The sequence below is a fragment of the Artemia sp. Qi Xiang Cuo genome, chromosome 1 (assembly GCF_049724085.1).
Source record: "Artemia sp. Qi Xiang Cuo chromosome 1, ASM4972408v1, whole genome shotgun sequence".
NCBI classification, from domain to species: domain Eukaryota; kingdom Metazoa; phylum Arthropoda; class Branchiopoda; order Anostraca; family Artemiidae; genus Artemia; species Artemia sp. Qi Xiang Cuo.
This window is the reverse complement of record NC_142794.1, coordinates 16966172-16987882: the sequence shown is the minus strand read 5'-3', so window position 1 is coordinate 16987882 and position 21711 is coordinate 16966172. Positions and strand designations below refer to the sequence as shown.

The 21711-nt window shown below is 35.2% G+C and overlaps 1 protein-coding gene across 1 annotated transcript in view; it reads right to left on the bottom strand.

Annotated features, from left to right (window-relative positions):
- The window catches only part of LOC148956060 (2-amino-3-carboxymuconate-6-semialdehyde decarboxylase-like), a 206081-nt gene that overhangs the window by 155302 nt on the left and 29068 nt on the right, over nucleotides 1-21711 (bottom strand). The window contains exon 2 of the mRNA XM_089093860.1: nucleotides 13637-13730. Coding sequence (XP_088949986.1) covers nucleotides 13637-13685 — 49 coding nt within the window. The 5' untranslated portion in view covers nucleotides 13686-13730. The remainder of the gene's footprint in view (nucleotides 1-13636; nucleotides 13731-21711) is intronic.

Sequence of the window (21711 nt, the reverse complement as noted above, 5' to 3'; positions counted from 1 at the left end):
CAGGTTTTTGGCATAACGTATAGCCCAAAGAGGAGCAATCATTAGCCCAAAAATAGCCCAAAGTAGCCCAAAAATAGCGAACGCTATTATAACCCTATTATAGCGCTGTTATGGGTAAAACGAGGAGAGATACAATTGGTATATCAGATAACCTAAACTTAAGGATAGGTCAAAAGCAAAAAAGAGCTCTGTGAGCGAACAAAAATAACAAATCTTCTACGTATGACGTCGTAAAATTGACAAGTGCTTCCCTGAAAACAAAAAGGCAATGTATTCTTTAGACCCTTGGTTTATTTTATACATACCATGATATCATTGAAAAACAATGTTATGTGAGCTTAAAAGAATACCTAGTAACAAACAGAAAATTCACATCTGCACTGTTTTGTTCCAAGCTTTTAGCATATCACTGGCTAATTTACCGGATAAATATGCTCCAGAGGCTCAGAGGCGATCATCGATAATAGGTACAGCCCACTAAGTGGCTGTTTTTTTCTAGCAGTGAGAGAACAACCTTTCTTCCATTTTTTTTTGCTTTCAGTAAAGCGATAGTCAATCTATGACGGCACAAGTAGAGGGGTAATAACTTTGTTCGTTTTAAGTTTCAACTTCACTCTATCAACCCATTTAATCCATGGAGCGTATATACTTAATTATTATGTATTGTTAGGCATTCAATCCTTATCCGATATTTTAAAACCTAGAATAAAAGAAAATCAGACTGAAACCACAATTACAGAAAGTTTTATTGTTAATCTGGGTTAAAACTTACGAAATACAAGGAAATCCAATACATGAGGCTCTATTCTAGCCATGAGGCTCTATTCTTTTGCACTGAAGACAGTTGGTGGAAGTCCAGCCGTAATCATTAACGCGAGTCCGATGATAGCGAAAAATACGCCCTGAGTCTAAATAATTAGAAGCAAAATATTATCCAGCAACAAATGCACCACAGAAAAAATACACAACTGTGGGTTATCACTCCTCAAAAAACTCATCTAACAGTTCAAAAACCGCGATGTCTTCATCTTCAGTTTCAGCATTACTTTTTTCGCACTTATACATAGAGCTGTCGAACCTTTGAAACATTGCTTTCGAAGGGATGAAATTTTGACAACATTTTTCATCCCCATGAAGGCACCCTCTAATCAATAATATCGCCGAAAGCAGCTTCAGGCCCATTCTATTCCTAACTTTTGTCTTAACGCAGTTCATTATACTAAAAACCCGTTCAACAAACGCGTTCGACACTGGTAGTGCCAAAATATTGAGTACAGAGGCGGCGAGTTCTCTAAAACAATATTCTCCCCCTGCATTTGTGTAATTGTACACAGCGACCCAAAATTGTTCAGAATTGAGAGATTCACTTTTCTCAACCACCAGTGTCCAGTCGATAGACAGCAGTCTTCTCCACTGATCTTCTATTAGTTCCACTTTCCGCAAGTTTTTATCTGGCACTGGCACAAGAAGAGACAAAGGTAGGTTATCAAAACTGCAACGAATCTGACTCAGACAGTTCTCTGGTGATAACAAAACCACAGTTGAAAGCAATTTCATGTGTGAAGGGACTCTTTTCTTCACCTCTTCACACAATTTCTTCAGAAAGTCATAGCATCTTTTTCTAAGTTCACTCTTTTGTTCATCTGGAACTTTCGAGTTTATCAACATTCGACGGAAATTGGTTCCAAGATCAGCAAGTGTAACATCTAAAAGTTTTCTTCTATCATTTCTATTTCTAGCAACTGAGCGGTAGTCAGTTTTTCGGCCCCTCTCACTACACGACGGAATAATGTAGAAACAAATGATTCAAAATCTTTGAACAACTTGGCTGGGTCGACAGAAGTCTGCTGAAATAAGAGGCTCATTCTGGTGAATTCTTTTGTGATAGGAAGCAGAAATGTCAAAAAGAAATAGTTCACATCATCCTCGTACATCATCGAAAGCGTGTTCGCAGTAAAACATCGCTCAGTCTGCGCTGCCCTTTTGAAGTGAGTCTTCAACTCAAGCCACTGCTCAAGAATCATATCAATGGCAGCCTCTCTGGCGAGCCAACGAGTGCCACTGAGCTGCAAAATCTTCTTTGGCTCTTTTCTCGTACTATTGATCAAGGAGTATATTTGACGATAAGCCTCCCGTCTGAGAGGGCTATTGCTGAACCAGTTATAAGTCTCTCTTAGCAAAAACTCTATGTTTGTTGGCAAAACTTTAGCTGCTGCTGACATGCACAAGTGCAACGAATGGCAAATGCATTTGATCAAAACTAGATCAGGATTATGCTCCCTTAGTTTAGTAAACAAAGAGCAGTTCTGTCCAACCATATTACTGGCACCATCAGTTCCTAGTCCTGTAATATTCTCCAGCTTCAATTTAATTTTGTTTTCAATGAAGTCCTTCAGTCCATTATAAAGGTTCTCAGCTGTAGCACTATGAATCTCGACAAGTCCTAGGAAACGTGTCACTATTTTCTTCCTTCTATTGCAAAAGAATCTAATACATACAGCCATGTATTTGTGCGTTCCAACATCTGTAGACTCATCCAATATCAAAGAATACTTGTTATTACAATCTTGCACTATTTCTTCTAGTAGACTTGGTGCAATCACATGCACAATCAAAGCACTGCATTTCGTACGAGGTAGTCTAAGTCGATCTGTTGGTTTGGCAGCAGAAGTAGCAGTTGAAGATATAATGACATTAATCAGTTCTCCTAGGTGGTCTACCGTTCTAACAGATGAGTGGCAAGCAATGTGACAGGCAATGGCAAGCTCGTGTTTCTTCACTTTGTCACTTAAAACTGTCACATGGCCATCAAGTGTCTTGCAACCTTTTGACGGGACCTGTTGCATTGACTTCAGTCTATGTTTTTGAGAGCTAGCATGCACTGACAGGTCATTATGATGAGCCCTAATTTCTTTTCTGCACGCCGTACAGTATGCTTTTGACTCATCAGTTGGGCATTGCCTGACCCAAGGAAATTCATTCTCCCACCTTTCATTATATGTTTTGGCATACTTCGCCCATTTTCCCATGGCGACAATCTGAAAAAAGGGATGTTTTAACCACCTGCTTGTTCTAACCATCTAAAGCAAACTGCTGGAAAAGCATGAACAACTTTTTTGTGTCTATCTGCTGCAGAAAAGTCTTAAATGAAACAGGAATAGGTTTTACCCTTTCATTTAAAGCTTAGTTTTGGCTAGAAAGTCCTGAAATTATTAATTAGCAAGCACATCAAGCTAACTGGGGATTTGCATCAACTGAATTTTTCTGATTGTCCCATGCACTCAAGAATATTAAGCTTCTGACAGTTATAGTTTTACATGAAGTATAATTTAATTTGGCATATTGTCTGATAATCCAAAACATACCCCATCAACATCATTGTCAATCTAACCAGCTAGCAAGTTGGCAATTATTATTAAAAAATTGGCAATTACACCAAAATAAACAAATTGTCACCCATTTTTAGTATGAGGGTTCTTTATAACCATTAACCATTTCACTCTGATTTTTAGTAAGCCAGAAAGAGGAATTATATAGTTTTTGTATAGACATTAGGGTAACGGAGCTGGTAGACGGCCAGGTCATAGTAGCCAGACAGTCAAACAGAAATAAATTTATAACTCATTCGTTTTCTAAGAGATAGGTTGGATTTTTTTTTTCCTTGATGGCCAGCAACACAGCTGATATTCTGGCATAAAAAAAACAACTCAAGATGTGGTTTGACAAATTTTTAATAAAATTTTATTTGTTTGAATTTCCGACTACTCTGACCTGGCCGACTACCAGCTCCTTTACCCTATGCTACTTTCGTGTAACCATAACCATCAAGTATTTCAAGCTACGAGCTGTTCGGCTCATTTAAAGGGAAGGAAATTGAGGAATCCAAACTGAAGCAATCAACAAAAAAACTTTAATTTATCTTTAAAACCTCTTTTCCTATTTTACCAGATGCTGGAGTTAAGCAGAAGTAAGGTAACATAAAAGCAACAAGCAACCATCAAAACACAAGTTTTGCAATGTCCATTTTGCTATTATGAATCTTAAAAAAATTCTGTAGAAACTCAATACTGGTACATTAGTGTCTAGCTGAGCCTGTCCTCTGTTTACTGATTTACTCTGAATATTTTCTGGTTCCTTCTCTAAGCAAATGCTGAAAAACTAAGGTCAGGTAGCCTATATGGTTTTCAGTCGAACGATGCTCTGCTCACAGTCCAGATAAACATGTCCTTCTGTGTGTACAATATAGTATGGTATAGGAAGAAGAGAGATACCGTGAATCTTATCTGCTCCATATCTCCTTCATGCTTGACCAGAAATTAATAATTTTCACACAGCAGGTAAAGCAGACCAGATATTTTCAGCTGTGTAAAAATTTTACACTTCTGGTCCAGCCTTGGGAAGATATAGTGCAAATAAGATTCACGGTATCTGTCCTCGGTTAATTTGGAATATAGGACCATAATGAGATAGCTAAAAAATAAACATACCATTCGACTCAAAATTCAATGCTGTGTCCAAATATAGCAATCATTTCCGGCGGAAACTCATCCCTTAGATTCTACAAATCAAGCTTTTCGGGGATACGAAGGGATTCGGGGGCGGGCCATGGGGTTGTAGGTGGGGTGGCCTAGACCTCGAATACCGAGTGAGCCGAAAACTAAACCGAAACTAGGTTTTTCCAATCCCAGAATCTGGAAATTCCAGAATTTTCAAAATTTCTAGAATCAATTTCCGCCGGAATTTATTGTTATATTCGGATAGAGGATTGAATTCTGAATCGAATGGTATGTTTATTTCCTAGCTATCTCATTATGGTCCTATATTCCAAATTTACCCTGTCCTCTTCCTGTACCAACAAAATTTAGTGGCCCCTACTGGTGTCAGACGGGCTGGACAATGGCAGAGGTTACGTTTGAGTACTCTCTTTGGAGAATGGTTATCTATGGTTTATCTAATGGTTATCTAATGGTTTAACTATGGTTATCTTATCTAAGCTAAGTTACTTCAGAATCTTGGCTCATAACAGACACAGCAACTCGGACAGCAGGTCAGTACAATTTACCTATCAATAAAGGAAAAAAAAGTTTTTCTACCTCTCCCCTTGTTCCAAGATTTATCACTTTCTTGGCTAGAGAATGAGTCACACACTACTCACTGGTCTTTTCTTTCCGTTCTTCTTTGAAAGTTGTTGGAGCGTTGGAGCTCGGCAGTTCCGCCACAGACAATCTACATGACAACTACAGACATGACATGATGACCGCTGGCTTTTGCATCGTGTCTCGGTCGATTTCGAAATTAAAAAACATGTTTTGTAAATATAGCCCAAAAATAGCAAAATGAAAGGTTTTTTAGCCCAAAAACCCGCGTTGCGGGTTTTTGGGAATCTTACCCGCAAAAATGAAATTTTACTAGCCCAATTGGCGGAAACTAGCCCAATCTGGCAACACTGTATATATATATATATATATATATATATAGATAGATATATATATATAGATATATATATATATATATATATATATATATATATATATAAATTTCGTGTAAACATTAATTACTTATTTGTTTTCACAATATAAGAGTAGAAATCCCTACTTTGAATTTTGAATAGCAAAACTAAATACAGTAGAAATTTTTTCAAGAAAAAAAAATAATCAATATAGCTAATAAACCCTACATGGCTAAAGAGCCTGTGATGTAAGAAAACACACTTGGAAAACATACTTAGTTTGGGTTTACAGAGGAAAGGAAAACGTCCCTATGGCATTATTAAGGAACCAAATTAATGAGCACTTTAATTGTTATTACGTTATATTGTTTGTTCTGTCGTTGTTGCTGTTGTTTTGAAAAAAAACATACACAAATATACATGACTCTTGCTGGTGTGAAGATAAAAATTCATGAAGGGTGTAGAAACAAACGCCTAGTTTCTCGAAAAAGGCTAAATTTTTTCAACTCAAAAAGTGGGCTGTCCTCTCTCAACGCCTCGCTCTTTACGCTAAAGTTTGACTCTGTTTAACAAAATTGTTTTTAAAACAATAAACAATTTAGCGTAAAGAGCGAGGCGATGTGGAGGGGACAGCCCCTTTCATATACGGAATAATTTCTGTTCATTTTAAGGTTTAATGTCGCTCCTTACTTTCAGTTAAAAAAAAACTTGTCTTTTTTATTCAATTTCTGAGCGTTTTCATATTAATGCGATTTTCATTTTGGCTCACCTTACATGAATAATTAAAAGGAAATGTCTATATTAATTTTACTTTTTTAGGCTAAATGGCTTTCTCGAAATTTTGATCTGACTTAACTTACGAATTAACTTACGTAACGAACTTCTATATTCTCATATTTTTATTACCTATATTAGGGGGTTCGCCACCTAGTCAATACCTCGCTCTTTACGCTAAGCTCAAATTTTGTTTCCAATTCCTTAAGGATCACAAAGGCCGTTAATTAGAATAAATAGCTTTGATGAAAGTACAAAAAAAGCTTTAGCGTAAAGAGCGAGATAATGACTAGGGGGCGAACCCAATCATATACGCAATAATTTCTGTTCGTTTTACATTTTGATGTTGCTTCTTACTTTCAGTTGAAAAATAGTTTTTTTTTAATCTAATTTCTGATCTTTTTTTAAATAATCCTGGGAAATCTTCACAGCAATGTCGCTTCCCCCATGGAAAGATCCTCCCAGGTAACCCCCGGCCCCCCTAAATACTAAAAAATACTAGTTTTTTCAAAAATAAGGCAAATTTTCTCAGGCAAATAAGGCAAATTTTAGAGTTTCGGTTACTATTGAGCCGGATCGTTCCTTGCTTGCAGTTCGTTACCACGAACTGTTTGATTCCAGATATATAAAATGTAATGAATTTAATGTTACGCACCAAAAGCTAAAAGCCTGAGAGAATAATTTTTGATTTCAAAAAAGGGTGAAACACGCCAAAAACCCCAAGAAATTTTAATGAAAATCATTTCATCAAATTCAGCATATCAGAGAACACTACTGCAGAGGTTTCAAGCTCCCACCTGAAAAAATATAAAATTTTGTTGTTTTTTTTTTTTGCCGGAAGAAAGAACATAAATGTATGTTTGTTTTTTTGTTTTGTTTTTTTTCCAGAGAGTATTGTATTTAGCCGGTGGTCTTAGATTATCGGGACAGGGCTAATACGAACCAAAATCAAAATTCCTGGTACCCTTTTTAAATGACTAAAATATTGGAGGGCAAATGACCAAAAGATTGGAGGGCGTGGAGGTTCCCTTTTTTCGGCATAGTTAAAAGGTCCAATAGCTAAGCCTCTGGGGATGACACGACCCCCTAGAGCCCCTGGGGAAAGGGTTGTAAGCTATGAAATTTGCCCACTGTTAGTATATAGAACTTATTATTTGGAAGTATACAAAAATTTCTCGGGGTGGGAGGGGGGATTCACGGGGAGAATGTTTCTCGGGGAGGAAGTTTTCGGGTAAACATACCAAAGGAAATTTACCAGGCAGTTGTCAGAGATCGTCTACAAATTCTTTGTCAGAATTGGTCAAATTTGTGTACGAATTTTTCAGAATACCTAAACAAAATTCTTTTTATTTGTCTAAATTTCTCTTTGCCGACTCAATTTTACAGGTGCAAATGCTCCATGGAAATTGTTCGAGGAAAACGTTTAGCAGGGTTGGATTTATCTGGGGGATTTTTCTGTCGGTGGGGGGATTTCCGCGGGAGAGATTCTCCAAGGGGAAATTTTTTGCGGGATAGACTTTTCATTCAGCGGAGGGGGATTTCTGGAAACATTTCCCGCGTAAGAAAGATTTCCTGTATGATTTGAAAAACGATCAGAAAAATCAAATAAAAAAACAAGTGTATTTCAAATGAAAATATGCCTAGGAGAATTTTCCTGGCAAGTTCTCCACAGGAAATTTTGGTAGGTTTCCCATCATTATTTGAAAAATGATCAGAAATTAAATTAAAAAAACAAGTTTCTTCAACTCAAATTAAGGAGCAATATTAAAACTAAAATGAACAGAGATTACTATATGAGGGGGACTGGCTTCTCAAACCTTGCCATTTAAATTAACTCTTTGCTCTAAACGCTGAAATTCGACTTATTGTCCCAGTTCTGTAAGAATGACTCCTGAAATACAACGGTCATTTAATTAGAATAATAAGTTTTATTCAAGTACTAAAAATCTTTAGCGTGAAGAGCGAGGTGTTAAGGAAGGGCCAGTCCCCTCATATATGGAATGATTTCTGTTCGTTTTAAATGTTAAACTTTCTCCTTACTTTCAGTTGATTTTTTTTTTTAATCAGTAGTCAACACTATATCAGTAAACAACGCTATAGCGTTATTATTAGAACTTTCGATTAGAAATCGAAAGCTCTAGCGCCCTTTTTAAAAGTCAAAAGTGATCGGCACGTTGAGGCACGCCCTTTCAAGGCATGTTCAGGGGATGTTGAAGAGGAATTGTAGGGCAAACAGTCCCACCTCCTCCTCCTTTGTCTTTTTAGTTGTTTCCTCGAAATTTTTAGATTTTTCAAACTAGTCAAAAGGTCTAATCGCTATGCCTCCATGGATTCCATACCCCCACGGCCCCGGAGCAAGGATTGTAAATTGTGCAATTTGCCCATTGTTTACATGCAGAATTTATCGCTAGGAAAAGAGAATATGATTCTGGGTATATCCGAGAAGGCTAAGGCGAAACTTTGGAGAATGTTGACGGGTATGTTAAAGTACATCAAAAGACATTATATGCATCCAGTTTATCAAAACGAGGAACTTAAGAATGCTGACTATGCTGAGGGTATTTAGTTGAATCTTTCAGGGCATATTTGGGGAGATGTTGAATGTGGCTGGAGGGTTGTCAGCCCCCTCCCATACCCTTTTTAATTGCCCTCCTTCCAAAACATTCAATCAGAATTTTGAAATAGCCATCTTAACCAAAATGTTCCAGGGGTCAAATAACTATGCATATCGGGATGACATAGCCCCCAACAGCTTTAGAGAGAGCTTCCAAACACAATCAAAACACACTATGCGCATGCTGGTTGCCAAAGGAGGGGTATCAGCAGAATCCAAGGATCGACTGAAGGTATTAAGTTGAAACTTTCAGGGTTGAAACTCTCAACGGCAAGTATTATAAATTATGAAATCTGCCCCTTTTTACCTGTAGAATTTGTCATTAGGAAAAAGGGAATGTTCGATTCCGGGTGTGCTCAGAAAGTCTAAGGGTATAATATACATTTATAAAGCCTGAAGTGAAACTTCGGGGAACCTTGAGGGATATGTTTAAGCTGAATCAAAAGATGCAATGTGTATCAAGTTTGTCAGAAAGGCACATCTGCATTAACTCAAAAGCCGTTGAGAGTATAAAGTTTAAACTTTCAGGGCATGTTGAGAGGGATCTTGAAAAGCGGTCAACAGGCAACCAGTCTCCGTTCTATTCACTTTTAGCTTCCCTCTCCCCAAAGATGTACCATCAAAATTTGGAATAGTCTTCTTGTTCCAAATAGTTAAAAAGTCAAACAATTATGCCTCTGGGGCTAACATAATCACCACAGACACTAGGACAAGGGTTATAAGCAGCATAAGTTGCCCGCTGTTTATATATAAGGCTGGTTATTGGGAAAACAGGCATGTTTGATGTTTAAAGTCTATTGTTTCAATTGCGCTTTACTGAAAACAATTTTTATTACAAAAATCTTCTTTTATGTTTACATCATTAAAGAAAAATCAGATTACAGTGAAATAAAATGTTGAATTGCTGGGTTTCTACGAATTAGTATTATTATATATCAAATATTCAGTTTATGCTCATTAGTTCCTAATCTTGATTATTACAGTGATTTTTGTTTTTTTGTCGTCATTAGTTAATAAAAAACAAAAGCACAGTGTTCAGGATACATATAGTTTTCAATAAAACTCAAATGATGCAATTGGTTTTTGGCTTTTATGGCTAAGGAAGGGGGGAAGAGGAAAGTAGCCAAACTTCTGTTTGTATTATTTTTTGTTCTTGTTAAGTTTGACTTGAATGCTCAATTTAATTTTTAATCGTTTTAAGATTTATTTATTCATATATGTTTGTACCTGTTATCCTTGTGTTTGCTATTATCGTTTATTTTAAATTTTGTTCATTTCTGGTTTCATTTCAAACAGTTGGTGGTAACGAACTGTAAGTAAGGAGCGACCCGGCTCAATAGTAACCGAAACTCTAAAAAACAGAACTTTGGTACCAATAGATACATCAGAAAAATCAAATTTTAATGCTGATTTCAATTATATAAGTTTCACCAAGTTTAGTCTTACCCATTAAAAGTTACGCGCCTGAAAAAATTTGCCTGATTTTCGATAAAAGGGAGAAACACCCCCTAAAAGTTATAGAATCTTAATGAAAATTACAGCATCATATTCAGTGTATCAGAGAACCCTACAGTACAAGTATCTAGCTCCTAAGCGCAAAAATATAAGCTTTTTTATTTTTCGTCTGAAGAAAGATCATGGTTGCATGTTTATTTGTTGTTTTTTTTTTTCTTTTCTTTTTTTTCCCCCAGGGGTGATCGTATCGACCCAGTAGTCCTAGAATATCGTGGAAGGGTTCATTCGAAGCGAAATTAAAACTTCTAGTGCCCTTTTTAAGTGGTCAAAAAAATGGAGGGCAACTAGGCCCCCTCCCACGCTCATTTTTTTCACAAAGTCACCCGATCAAAATTTTGGAGATAGCCATTTTGTTCAACATGGTCGAAAGATTTAATAACTATGTCTTTTCGGATAACTTAATCCCCCAAATCCCCCGGGAGGAGGGCTGAAAGTTATAAACTTTACCCAATGTTTACATACAGTATTGGTTATTGGGAAGTATACAGACGTTTTCAGGGGGGATTTTTTCTGGTAGTGGGAGAGGGGTCGGGGGTTTTGCTGGAGGATCTTTCCAAGGAGGAAGTTTTCATGGGGAAAGGGACATTACTATGAGGGGGGCGCCTGATTTCCCAGCATTATTTAAAATAAACGATCCGAAATTAAATAAAAAAAACAAGTTTTTCAACCGAAAGTAAGGAGCAACATCAAAACTTAAAACGAACAGAAATTATTTAGTATATGATTGGGTTTGCCCGCTAGTCAATCCCTCGCTCTTTAAGCCAAAGATTTTTTAGTACTTTCATAAGAGCTATTTATTCTAATCAACGACCTTTGTGATTAAGAGGTCATTATTAAATAGTTGGAACAAAATTCGAACTTTAGCGTAAAGAGCGAGGTATTGACTATGGGGCGAACCCCCTAATATACGTATTAAAAATATATGAATATAGAAGTTCGTCACGTACGTTAATTCGTAAGTTACGTATATTTATTACTAATAAAAACGTTCGTAAATAAAATTTAACAGGTTTCGAGAAAGCCAGCGAACCAAATAAAAGTCAAATTAATATGCAAATTTTGTTTTAATTATTCACGTACAGTGAGCCAAAACCAAAACCTGTATTAAATCAAAAACGTTCAAAAATTAAATAAAAATACCAAGTTTTTTTTAACTGAAAGTAAGGAGCAACATTAAAACCTAAAACGAACAAAAATTATTCCGTATATTAAAGGGGCTGTCCCCTCCTCAACGCCTCACTCTTTACGCTAAAGGTTTTATTGTTTTAAAAAATAGCGTTGTGATAAAGAATCTAACTTTAGAGTAAAGAGTGAGGCGTTGAGTTTGGGACAGCCCCTTTCATATACGGAATAATTTCTGTTCGTTTTAAGTTTTAATGTTGCTCCTTACTTTCAGTTTAAAAAACTTGGTTTTTTTTATTTAATATTCCTTAATAGTGATTTCTGGTCGTTTTAAGCTTAAATTATCATAGGAATTTATTTCTGCTGGTACTAACGTTAATATTGATCTTTACTTTTCTTTGAAAATCTATTTTTTGATTTTTTTTTTTTAATTAATATGAAGTTAAGAGCTACAGCTTTTCTAGTATATCATTGAAATCTTTTTGATTCCCGGCGTCTTCATACAGCGGCCATGAAGATGTAGAGTAAAGGTATTTTTGAAGGGGAGAAAGGCAGGACCGGCCATATATTTGCCCTATACGTGCAGATATGGATGAGATTGGGGTGATACGTGGATGTGAAAAATCGAGTGTTGTAAAAGAAACTGTGTGATTAGTGTGGGTTTGATGAAAGATGGCTTGTAAGTGTGTGTGCAATGTAAGTAATGTAATGTAAGTAGTTGTACGTAATGAGGAGTTTTCTGAAAGTATTGAAAGGTTAGGACGATTTCTCAGGCTTTCAATGGAACCCAAAATTAATTTTTTCAATTTGCGTATTGTTTTTGCTTATACAGTGTGAAGTAATAAGGGTGGAATTTTTCATTTTATATTTCCATTGTCATAGGACCTTTAGATCAAGAGATGGCTGAAGGATTAATCAATTAATTTATGTTTAAAGAATGTACAACCGTTCGAACTAAAGGTGGCTCTTCAGTGAAATTAAGTTGAAAAACATTTTTTTTGTCACAAAAAATTAAAGAGTGACATTAAGACTACATATGAAAAGAAATTAGTCAATATATGAGGCGGGCTGCCTTTTCTTTAACCCCTAGCTTTTCACAAAAAAATTGCTTATGGTCCCCATTTTAAATCGATAGATTTTGAGGCTCTTTTGTGCAAAATGTTGCTTTATGCCATAAGATGGTAGAAAGCGCCACGTCGCTATTGCACATTTTTGGTTTTTTATATAGGTCACTAGACCTTTTAACTTTCGCCCGAATGTAGCTTGTCCCCGTTTTATCGAAGAAATGGTTTTGAGACAAATACCGCTCAAAAAAAATAAATAAACGCCAATTCATGATTTTTTTTTTCACGGAAGAAAATGCAGAATTCTCTATTTTTTATAAGCCTCTTCATGATTAAAACCTCTTGTGTTTAAAGCCTCTTCATGAGGGTTCTACGATATGCAGGATCCGGTAATATTATTCTCATCAAGATGACTACCCTTTTTTGGGGTATTTTGCCACTTTAAAAAAATAAGATAGATTATTTCAGGGTCGCAATTTCTGGTGGGTATCATGATCTTTATTGAATCTCACACATTTAAAATCACAATAAACACAAACTACTTTGATATAAAAAGAATTTATAAAAGGTTATAAAAAGTTTTATAAAAAGTTTATAAAAAGAAGTTATAAAAAGAACTTTCATTACAGTTTCGGCTACTATTAGCATTGAGGCTTACAATTAGCACGAACTGTTTGATCTTTACCATGAACTGTTTGAAACACCTCACTACACTGCCATGGCTTTTTGTTGTATCAGCCTAGCAGGGCAGTGAGTTTTCTAGGAAGCCCTACCGCTTCTGACGTAAATACTAATGTCTTTCCTTGTTTCAAAGGAACAGAAATAACCGAACGGGAATGAAAATAAATCTCTCTGGCGTTACAAGGAAACATACGGTGTAAAAAAAAAAAAAAAAAAAAAAAAAAAAAAAAAAAAAGAGAATATTTTTGCATTCAGCTTAACATGAATGCACGCATAAACTACGTAGACTATGAAACTATCGAGCGTATTTTTGCATTCAGTCTAATATAATACATTTAAGTAATATATTTAATAGCAATATGATTATTGTATTATCAAGACAGTATAACTGTCATTGCTAATTTAACATTTACGTACCAACAAGCCAAGGAAGCCAGTATTTGGTGTGCCGTCCTCCCATCTGCATATCCCAGGGATGAACAAAAACTGAACACGCTAAGTCTTCCGCAGTCTGAAATTTGAAATAAAGTCTAAGTTAAATATAATTAAGAAATACACGCAAGATTTTGTTATTACCGTGCTACTTTACTAGCCCACCAAAGCTAACACTATTGACAAATATCAACACAGTGAACTATTAACTTGTAACTTAATATAAACATTTCTCAAAAATATAAAGGAAATTAGTTAGTAAAAAAGAAATATTACGAATTCGTTAATTTAATACACAGAATTTTTGGCGACACATAAAACTACATGCAAGAATGAAATAAAATATGGCAAGTATAACTAAGCGCAAAATGCCTGAAAAAAACAATTAGGGTTTCCAATTTTCTAAGAAAAGGTAATAAAAGCGGGTTTGAAACCCATCCCTTCGACGGAATTCAAACCCACTGCCTTTGGTGACAAGGCAGGAGACTCTATTCTCTGGCTTTTGGCATCTTTAAATGCTCATGAAGAACTTATTCGTAGACATTCATAGCTCCACGGTTGGAGATTTCACTTTCATAGGAAATTTGTTTATGACCAATTTTAATGATTTGTGCCAAACTCAAAATACGAATCTCAAAATTTCTATTCTATGACATTATTCAGTGTTTGGTCCAATTTAAGGAAGGCAATCGAGCGTTCCCTTACTTTCTACAATGCACAAACAGCGTCATCTATCACATTCACTAAAGGGGAGTCTTATTCAGTGATTCTTTCTAGAATCTTTGCCAAAAAGTGCTCAGTTTTTATAATGTGCATTTTAGTAGCGTCATCTATCGCACTCATTTGAGGTAAGTCTTACTTGGTATGTCCTTTTATAACGTTCTTCAGGAAGTCCTAGCTGTTTGTAGTAATTAATCTCAAAAATGTTTGCCACATAACGAGTTTTTCAAAGAAAATTAAAGTGCTTTATTGAGCCAAAAATGATCAGAAATGAAGTCAGATTACCACAAACCCCTATCAATAGATAAATGAAACTCAAAACAACCAGAATTTACAATAAATTGCCGAGTCAAACTCAAAACAAGCAAAAATTAGCATGAGTAGGGCTGATAACTCCCATTCCTTCTCAAGACCGGAACATAATTTGCGCTTCACTGAAAAAAAAAACAAAAAAACAGTAGATTGTCAGTTTAATTGACATATACTGATATTTATTCCTTAAGGTTTTGATAGTTTTTATTTATGAAAGTAAAAAAGTGAAAACATTTAAAATTTATTTTGTTTTCAGTAAAGCGCAAATTATGTTTTGGTCTTGAGAAGGCACAGGGGTTATCAGCCATACTCATATTAATTGACCTTGACTCGGCTATGTATTCTAATTTCTGTTCGTTTTAGAGTTTCACATATATATTGATAGTGGTTTGTGGCAGTTTTACGCTTGGAAGATTATTTGACTTTATTTCTGCTCAGTTTTGGCTAAATAGAGCTCTTTATTTTTCTTTGAAAAACTTGTTTTGTGGGAAAAGTTTTTTAAAGTAATTTTTGTTCGTTGTTTTTAGTGACATAGTCTTTTTCATAGAAAAAAAAATACTATTTTATATCTTTTCATTTTTTTCTATAAGAGTCCATAGTTTGGGTTGATATTTGTATGTTGTAGCAACTTTTTCTACAATTTTTAATCCTGACACGAACATTATTTTTTAATTTTATAACTCCTGAAGTTGACCTGAAAAATAAAACTTAATATCATTCCCAAAAGATTCTATCTTCTGTGACAACCTGGACATACTTGCACTCTTTTTATTTATTTAAATTGTAAGAGCAGAAGTAGTAATAGTAGTAGCCCCAAAAGTTTCAACTTAATGTCCCCAGTTGTTTCGATATATTGCTGAGGTGTCTTATTGGCAACCATAAACACAATGCCTTTTGATTTAGTTTAAAGCAACATCTAGTTTTAAAGCATAATGGACCAATTGCATGATTGTGGGGGGTTGACATGCTTGCCCTAAGAAAATAGTTGCTGTACCGTTCTACTAGGCTGAAAATGATGCTATGCGTTTGGAAAATGAATGGGCTTGAGAGAACGGCTGCTTGCCCTTCAATCTCGTTTTAGTCATAAGAAGGGCACTAGACCATTTAATTTTGAATCGAATTTGCTCCTTAACCTGCATGCATACAATTTTTTCGTTTAATTGGAAATCCTCCTAAGCGTTCCCTCAATGTTTCTCCTTAATAACCTTACGCTCAATAGTTTCACCAAAATACGGCGTGGGGGAGGGATATGTGGCTGCAGGGTGACATTTAAGGAAAGACTCAAAAGCCATTCTAAGATATTTTAACTGTCTAAGATAGTTTAATAGCTTTATTGTCAAAGTCTTTCATCAGAGAATTTAAATGTTTTTGCGCCTTTTTATCATCTATGCAAAATTGCTATTTAAAAAAATATATATTTTGCGTTCACTTTCCCGTTGAAGACTCAAAAGCCATTCTAAGCCTTTCTTTTAAAGTTTAAGTAAATTTAAGTAAACTAGGCCAGAACTCTTTGTTTCGAGCTTGAAACTAAAGTACAAAAAACTTGGAAAAAAGCTTTTGAAAATAGATTTTTCAATAGCTTAATTTTTTTCATGCATGAAAAATGTAAAAAGAAACACTTTTTTTTGTCTTTTTTCTCTTTATGAGCCCAGTACGTTGCTGCGGGGTGACATTTAAAGAATGACTCAAAAGACATTTTAAGATATTTCATTTGTCTAAGATAGTTTAATACCTTTATTGTCAAAGTCTTTCATCAAAAAACTTAAGGTCGCGGTGATATTTTCCAAAATGTTTATCTAAACTTTTAGTTACTACTTCTTGAGTTCGTTCTTTTCTAGGCTGCTTCTCGCACCGCAACCATGATAAAATACTGTATAATTGTTAGCATTATCATGGTTGCAGTAGCAGCTGCAACTTAGTTAAAAATGTACTCAAGCCCTTAATAACCAAAAATGCAAGTTATGCAATACCAAACACCTTGTGATGTGATGTCTCTTGTCACCTAAAAAGACCGTGGTTTCTTTTGTTGCAGAAAATACCACTAGAGCTTTAATTTTCGTTGAAATCAGTGGTTAGAAGACATGTGAAAAAGAGCTTGATCAATAAAATAGGAAGCGGATGCATGCAAAATTTTACAAGGTGACGAATAATTTTGAACATCTAAAGCAATAGGGAAGGAACAAATGAAAACGAGAATCAAATTGGTTCGCAAACGATAATATTGAACAATGACATCTACAGTTAGAAGACAAATCAAAAATTACAATTAACATGCGAAATTATACAAGATGATGAATGAATCTGAACAGCTATTGCAAATGCATGGAAAAAATTCTTCGAGGTAATGATGAACGAACATAAAGCAAAATAAATCCGCGGTTAGAAAACATGTGAAAACAAGCATCACAATGAATCATAATTGAAAATGATGAACTAAGAAATCTGCGGTTAAAAGACAAGCAACAGCAAGGATCGCATCGATCGTATGCAAACATGACGCGCAGCGAGCGAGAATCACAGCAAATTGCAAAAGAAAAACTGAATTATGTAGCGAGATAATTAAAGCGATAATAATTACTGAGGAAAAATCTGGAAAAGAAGTCAAATTAATCTGCTGATAGAAAACGAGTGACAAAAAGAATCAAATATGCACTGCCACTTCACTGCCACGTACTGCCGCGTACTGAGTACCAGAGACCAAGCGATGCTCGGTCCTTGGCACTATAATACTCTGCACAGAATAAAACAAATGAAAGACGTATGCTATCATTTCGTATGGATCAAGGATATCACCAAACTTTCTCAAAAACCATGCGAATTTTGGCACTTGGATAGATACAAATTCGTAAACATAGACTGTCACTTGTTTGATGAATTCTTATTTCTTTTTTATAGGACGAGCTTGATTTTATAAGCCGAATTTTGGGGATAATCTTAACTTTAATTACATTACAGTGCTTAATATAAAACGTTATTTTCCAAGCTAAGCTTGTTTTTTTTAGAAATCAATAAACCTATATTTGTATCTAGCAAGATATACTTTGTTTTGTTAATAGTTTTAAAGCACTTCAAAGCAAGGTATAGCTTTCCTAATAAGGTCAAAGGTCACTTGATCCTTGACTGCTCTTTCAAGCCTCGAAAGCGTATCTATAGGAACTGTAGCTTTGATAAAAAGAATTTTAATTAGGTCACATTCCTTCTGATAAATTTAATCGAGTCTGTAATTTTGGATTGTGTGTAAGAGAGGGAAGGCTTTTTAATTCTGGAACAAGTTAGACTTACTGGTTGTAGTTTATTAAAGAAAAAAAACTGGATGGCTGGTGGTGTAGCTTTCACATTATGTACGAAAGTATATCCCGTGAAAGGCCGTATCCAGGGAGAGGGGTTAACAGGTTTAAAACGAAATTGAACTAAATTACAGAGGACAAACTTTAGTTCTCAAGATTATAATATTTAAAAGCTAAATCAACAAAAAAGTTACTTTATCATTGGTAAGCAGGCGAATCGATATTTTGTAGAATGTATCACAATAAAGTATGTGGATAAATAAATAGTGTGTTCTATGTATGAAAATGTTTTGGCCGTTATTTAGCTACTTCTAATTTTGGACTTAAGTTATATATGTTACTTCAGTCCCACATTCTCCTACTTCTATTCCTTACTTTCTTTCTTACTTCTCCTGCCCACTCAAACACTCGCCCGACTCATCTTCGGTTTCGATCCAAATGCAAACAACTGAAAACGTCCCAGATGAAGACCACACAAAAGATGGGTGGACATCATCCGCTGTCCATTCACTACCAGGTAGACCGACTCTAAAGAAGTTCCAACCTTTGCCCAGATCGGTTCACTCTAGAGACAACTAACGGCGCTGATGTCTGGTTCCCTCTACAAAGGTGACGGTACCGAGCAAGAGCTGTAAGTAAAGTCATACTAAATCAAGTCTTTACTTTCATTTAAGGAAATCTTTTTTTTATATTCAATTTTTATTCCGTTTTACTAGCATACCAAGCACTATACTAAATTTGTGGACGGCTACCATCCCTAGAAAAGGACTCTTTAGATTATAATTAAAATTTTGCATGACAATTCTTCAAAAAAAGAGCTGATTTAGTGGATTTGCTGTTCAAAACAAAGTATAATTATCCAAAACGAACAAATCATATCTGCAATACGAGGGAAATGTTCACCCCCTTTAAATCATCTGGATATTCATTCGCTTCATAAGAGAAGGAAAAAATTTCGCACTTTGTAGATGATGATACCCTTAGGGCTGTTATAACTCAGTTTATAACAGGCCATTCGAAACTGAATTATTTTTTACATAGAATAGGCATAACTGATAGCCCAACGTGTGAATGTTGATGTATAGAAAACTGTGAGCATCTCCTGTATGATTGTCCTTTTTATGTTCGTCAGAGGTTTAATATGATTTTTGAATTGAGAGAACATAATGTTAGCTTCCCTTTTGATTTAAGTTTTATAATTGGTGATAAAAAGGTTAGGAACATAGTGAAGAAATTCCTGTATAGCACAAATAGACATGATGTTTGAGGTTATTGTGAAACTTTTCTGAGGATGGTTTAGTGAATGTAGTTTTTATTTTATTCTTTACATTTTAAATATATATATATATATATATATATATATATATATATATATATATATATATATATATATATATATATATATATATATATATATATATATATATATATATATATATATATATATATATATATATATATATATATATATATATATATATATATATATATATATATATATAGTATGCATGTATTTCGCAGGTTTGACCTGACATAGGGTTACCATATAGATCTTATGGTAGAGGCGCCACCGTGCTGGGTAAAGAATGTAAAGCCTCGAAACCCGTTAAGGCCGGTGGTATTCTTCTGATGAGCCCTAAATGGAAGGTTTTACTTGGAAATATTTTGCTAGATTTAAGGTGCTTTTGCTGGTAATTTTACATCGACTTACATTTATTGATTACAACTTTGCATGGATTTGGAATTTTCTATTTGGTTGATGGTTTGGGTATACTGTTTGGTCCTAGGTAGTTGGATGGATGTGTAAGGTGAGAGCCTCGTTCAAGTGCACATTTGTCTCAATTGCTGGATTAGGACGACAGTTTTTTTTTTTTTTTTTTTTTTTTTTTTTTTTTTTTTTTTTTTTTTTTGCCAAGTAGTTACCTCTTAAACATAATATATATATATATATATATATATATATATATATATATATATATATATATATATATATATATATATATATAATATTTTTTTTGCACTTCGTGTAAGTATTTTAGTGTTTGTGTATAAATGTAGTTAGATTGTAGCGTGAAATACCTGCTTGGTGCTGTCACGTAATAAAATCCTTCATCATCATACCCTTAGGGCTCTCATAGAACTTGAAGTTCACTGCATAATTTCCATCAAAATCACACACTTTTTGGAGAAATTTCAGACTCATTTCTAAAATTAAGCATATTTGTCATTTAACAGATTTTGAGGATCAACTTAAAAATTAATGCATTTTGCACAATAGCAATCAGCATGAATAGTAGATTTCGTTGTTACATATATTATAATAAAATCTTCGTTTTTTAGGGGTTTCTATTGACAAGGACCACTCTTTACTTACAGTTTCTTTCTACAGGCTGTTTGATCTAAGGCTCTCTTAAACGTCAAGGAGGATTACTAGTAGTAGAAGAGGGGATACCAGCGCCGAATATGCATAATTTATTCATGGTTTATTGATCCACGAAGGGGACAGATTTCTGAGAACTTGATTTACATAAACGAAGGGGAGAGGATTTCTGAGAAATTGATTTACATAATCGACGGCGAATTATTGATCAACGAAGGGGAATTAAGAAACAATATGGCTTCTCTGATCTTTAGGTCTGAGAGATAAATTAATATTCTATTTTTAAATATGGCTTCTCAGGTCTTTTGGTCTTAGAGATAAATATTGATATTCTGTCGAAGCAATAATAGTGTAACTAGGAACACCTTCGATATATTTTCAGAAATTCATACGAGATCAAGACAGATTGAATATATTTTATGCGGGAAATGGTTTCCTGGGAATTTCAAATGTGACAGTGCAGGGATGCCAAAACAAAGGAACGTACAGAAATTACTTTAAGGGGATTATTTGGTCGAAACAGTTTGAGACATTTTAGGGATTTTTTGGGCGAAACAGTTTGAGACATTTTAGAAGATGATTTGGGGTGAAACTCTGTGGTCGTTATAATACACAAGTTCAGTTTGAACAGTGTTGTAGGTCCCCTACCCCCAGGCCCCCAAATGGCCCCCTCCCCCGGGCCCCCAAAGAGTCCCCTCCCCCCATGCCCCCAAAGGGCCCCCTCCCCCGGACCCCCAAAGGAATCCCCTCCCCCGGACCCCCAAAAGACCCCCTCCCCACACCGGGCCCCAAAAGAGCCCCCTCCCTCAAGGCCCCAAAAGGGCCCCCGGGCCCCCAAAGGCCCCCAGCCAACTTTTTTGACCCCCCCCCCCGTTTTTTTAATACTTTTCTTGTTGTGCACTTGAAACACAGAAGGGCCCCCCTCCCCCCACTTTTTGAGTCCCTCCCACCATTAGTGTTTTGTCGTGGTTTACCTTTTCACTGTTACATTCTCTTGATGTTTTAAAGTTCATTTTGGATTTTTTTCGGTGAAATGTAAGAGTTGGAATATTTCAGTAGTGTTTTGTCGTGGTTTACCTTGTCACTGTTACATTCTATTGATGTTTTAAAGTTCATTTTGAATATTTTCTCGTTGAAATGTAAGAGTTGGAATATTTCAGTAGTGTTTTGTCGTGGTTTACCTTGTAACTGTTACATTCTCTTGATGTTTCAAAGTTCATTTTAGGTTTTTTTTTCCTTGAAATGTAAGAGTTGGAATATTTCAGTAGTGTTTGTTGTGGTTAACCTTGTCACTGTTACATTCTCTTGATGTTTCAAAGTTCATTTAGATTTTTTTTTCCTTGAAATTTAAGAGTTGTAAT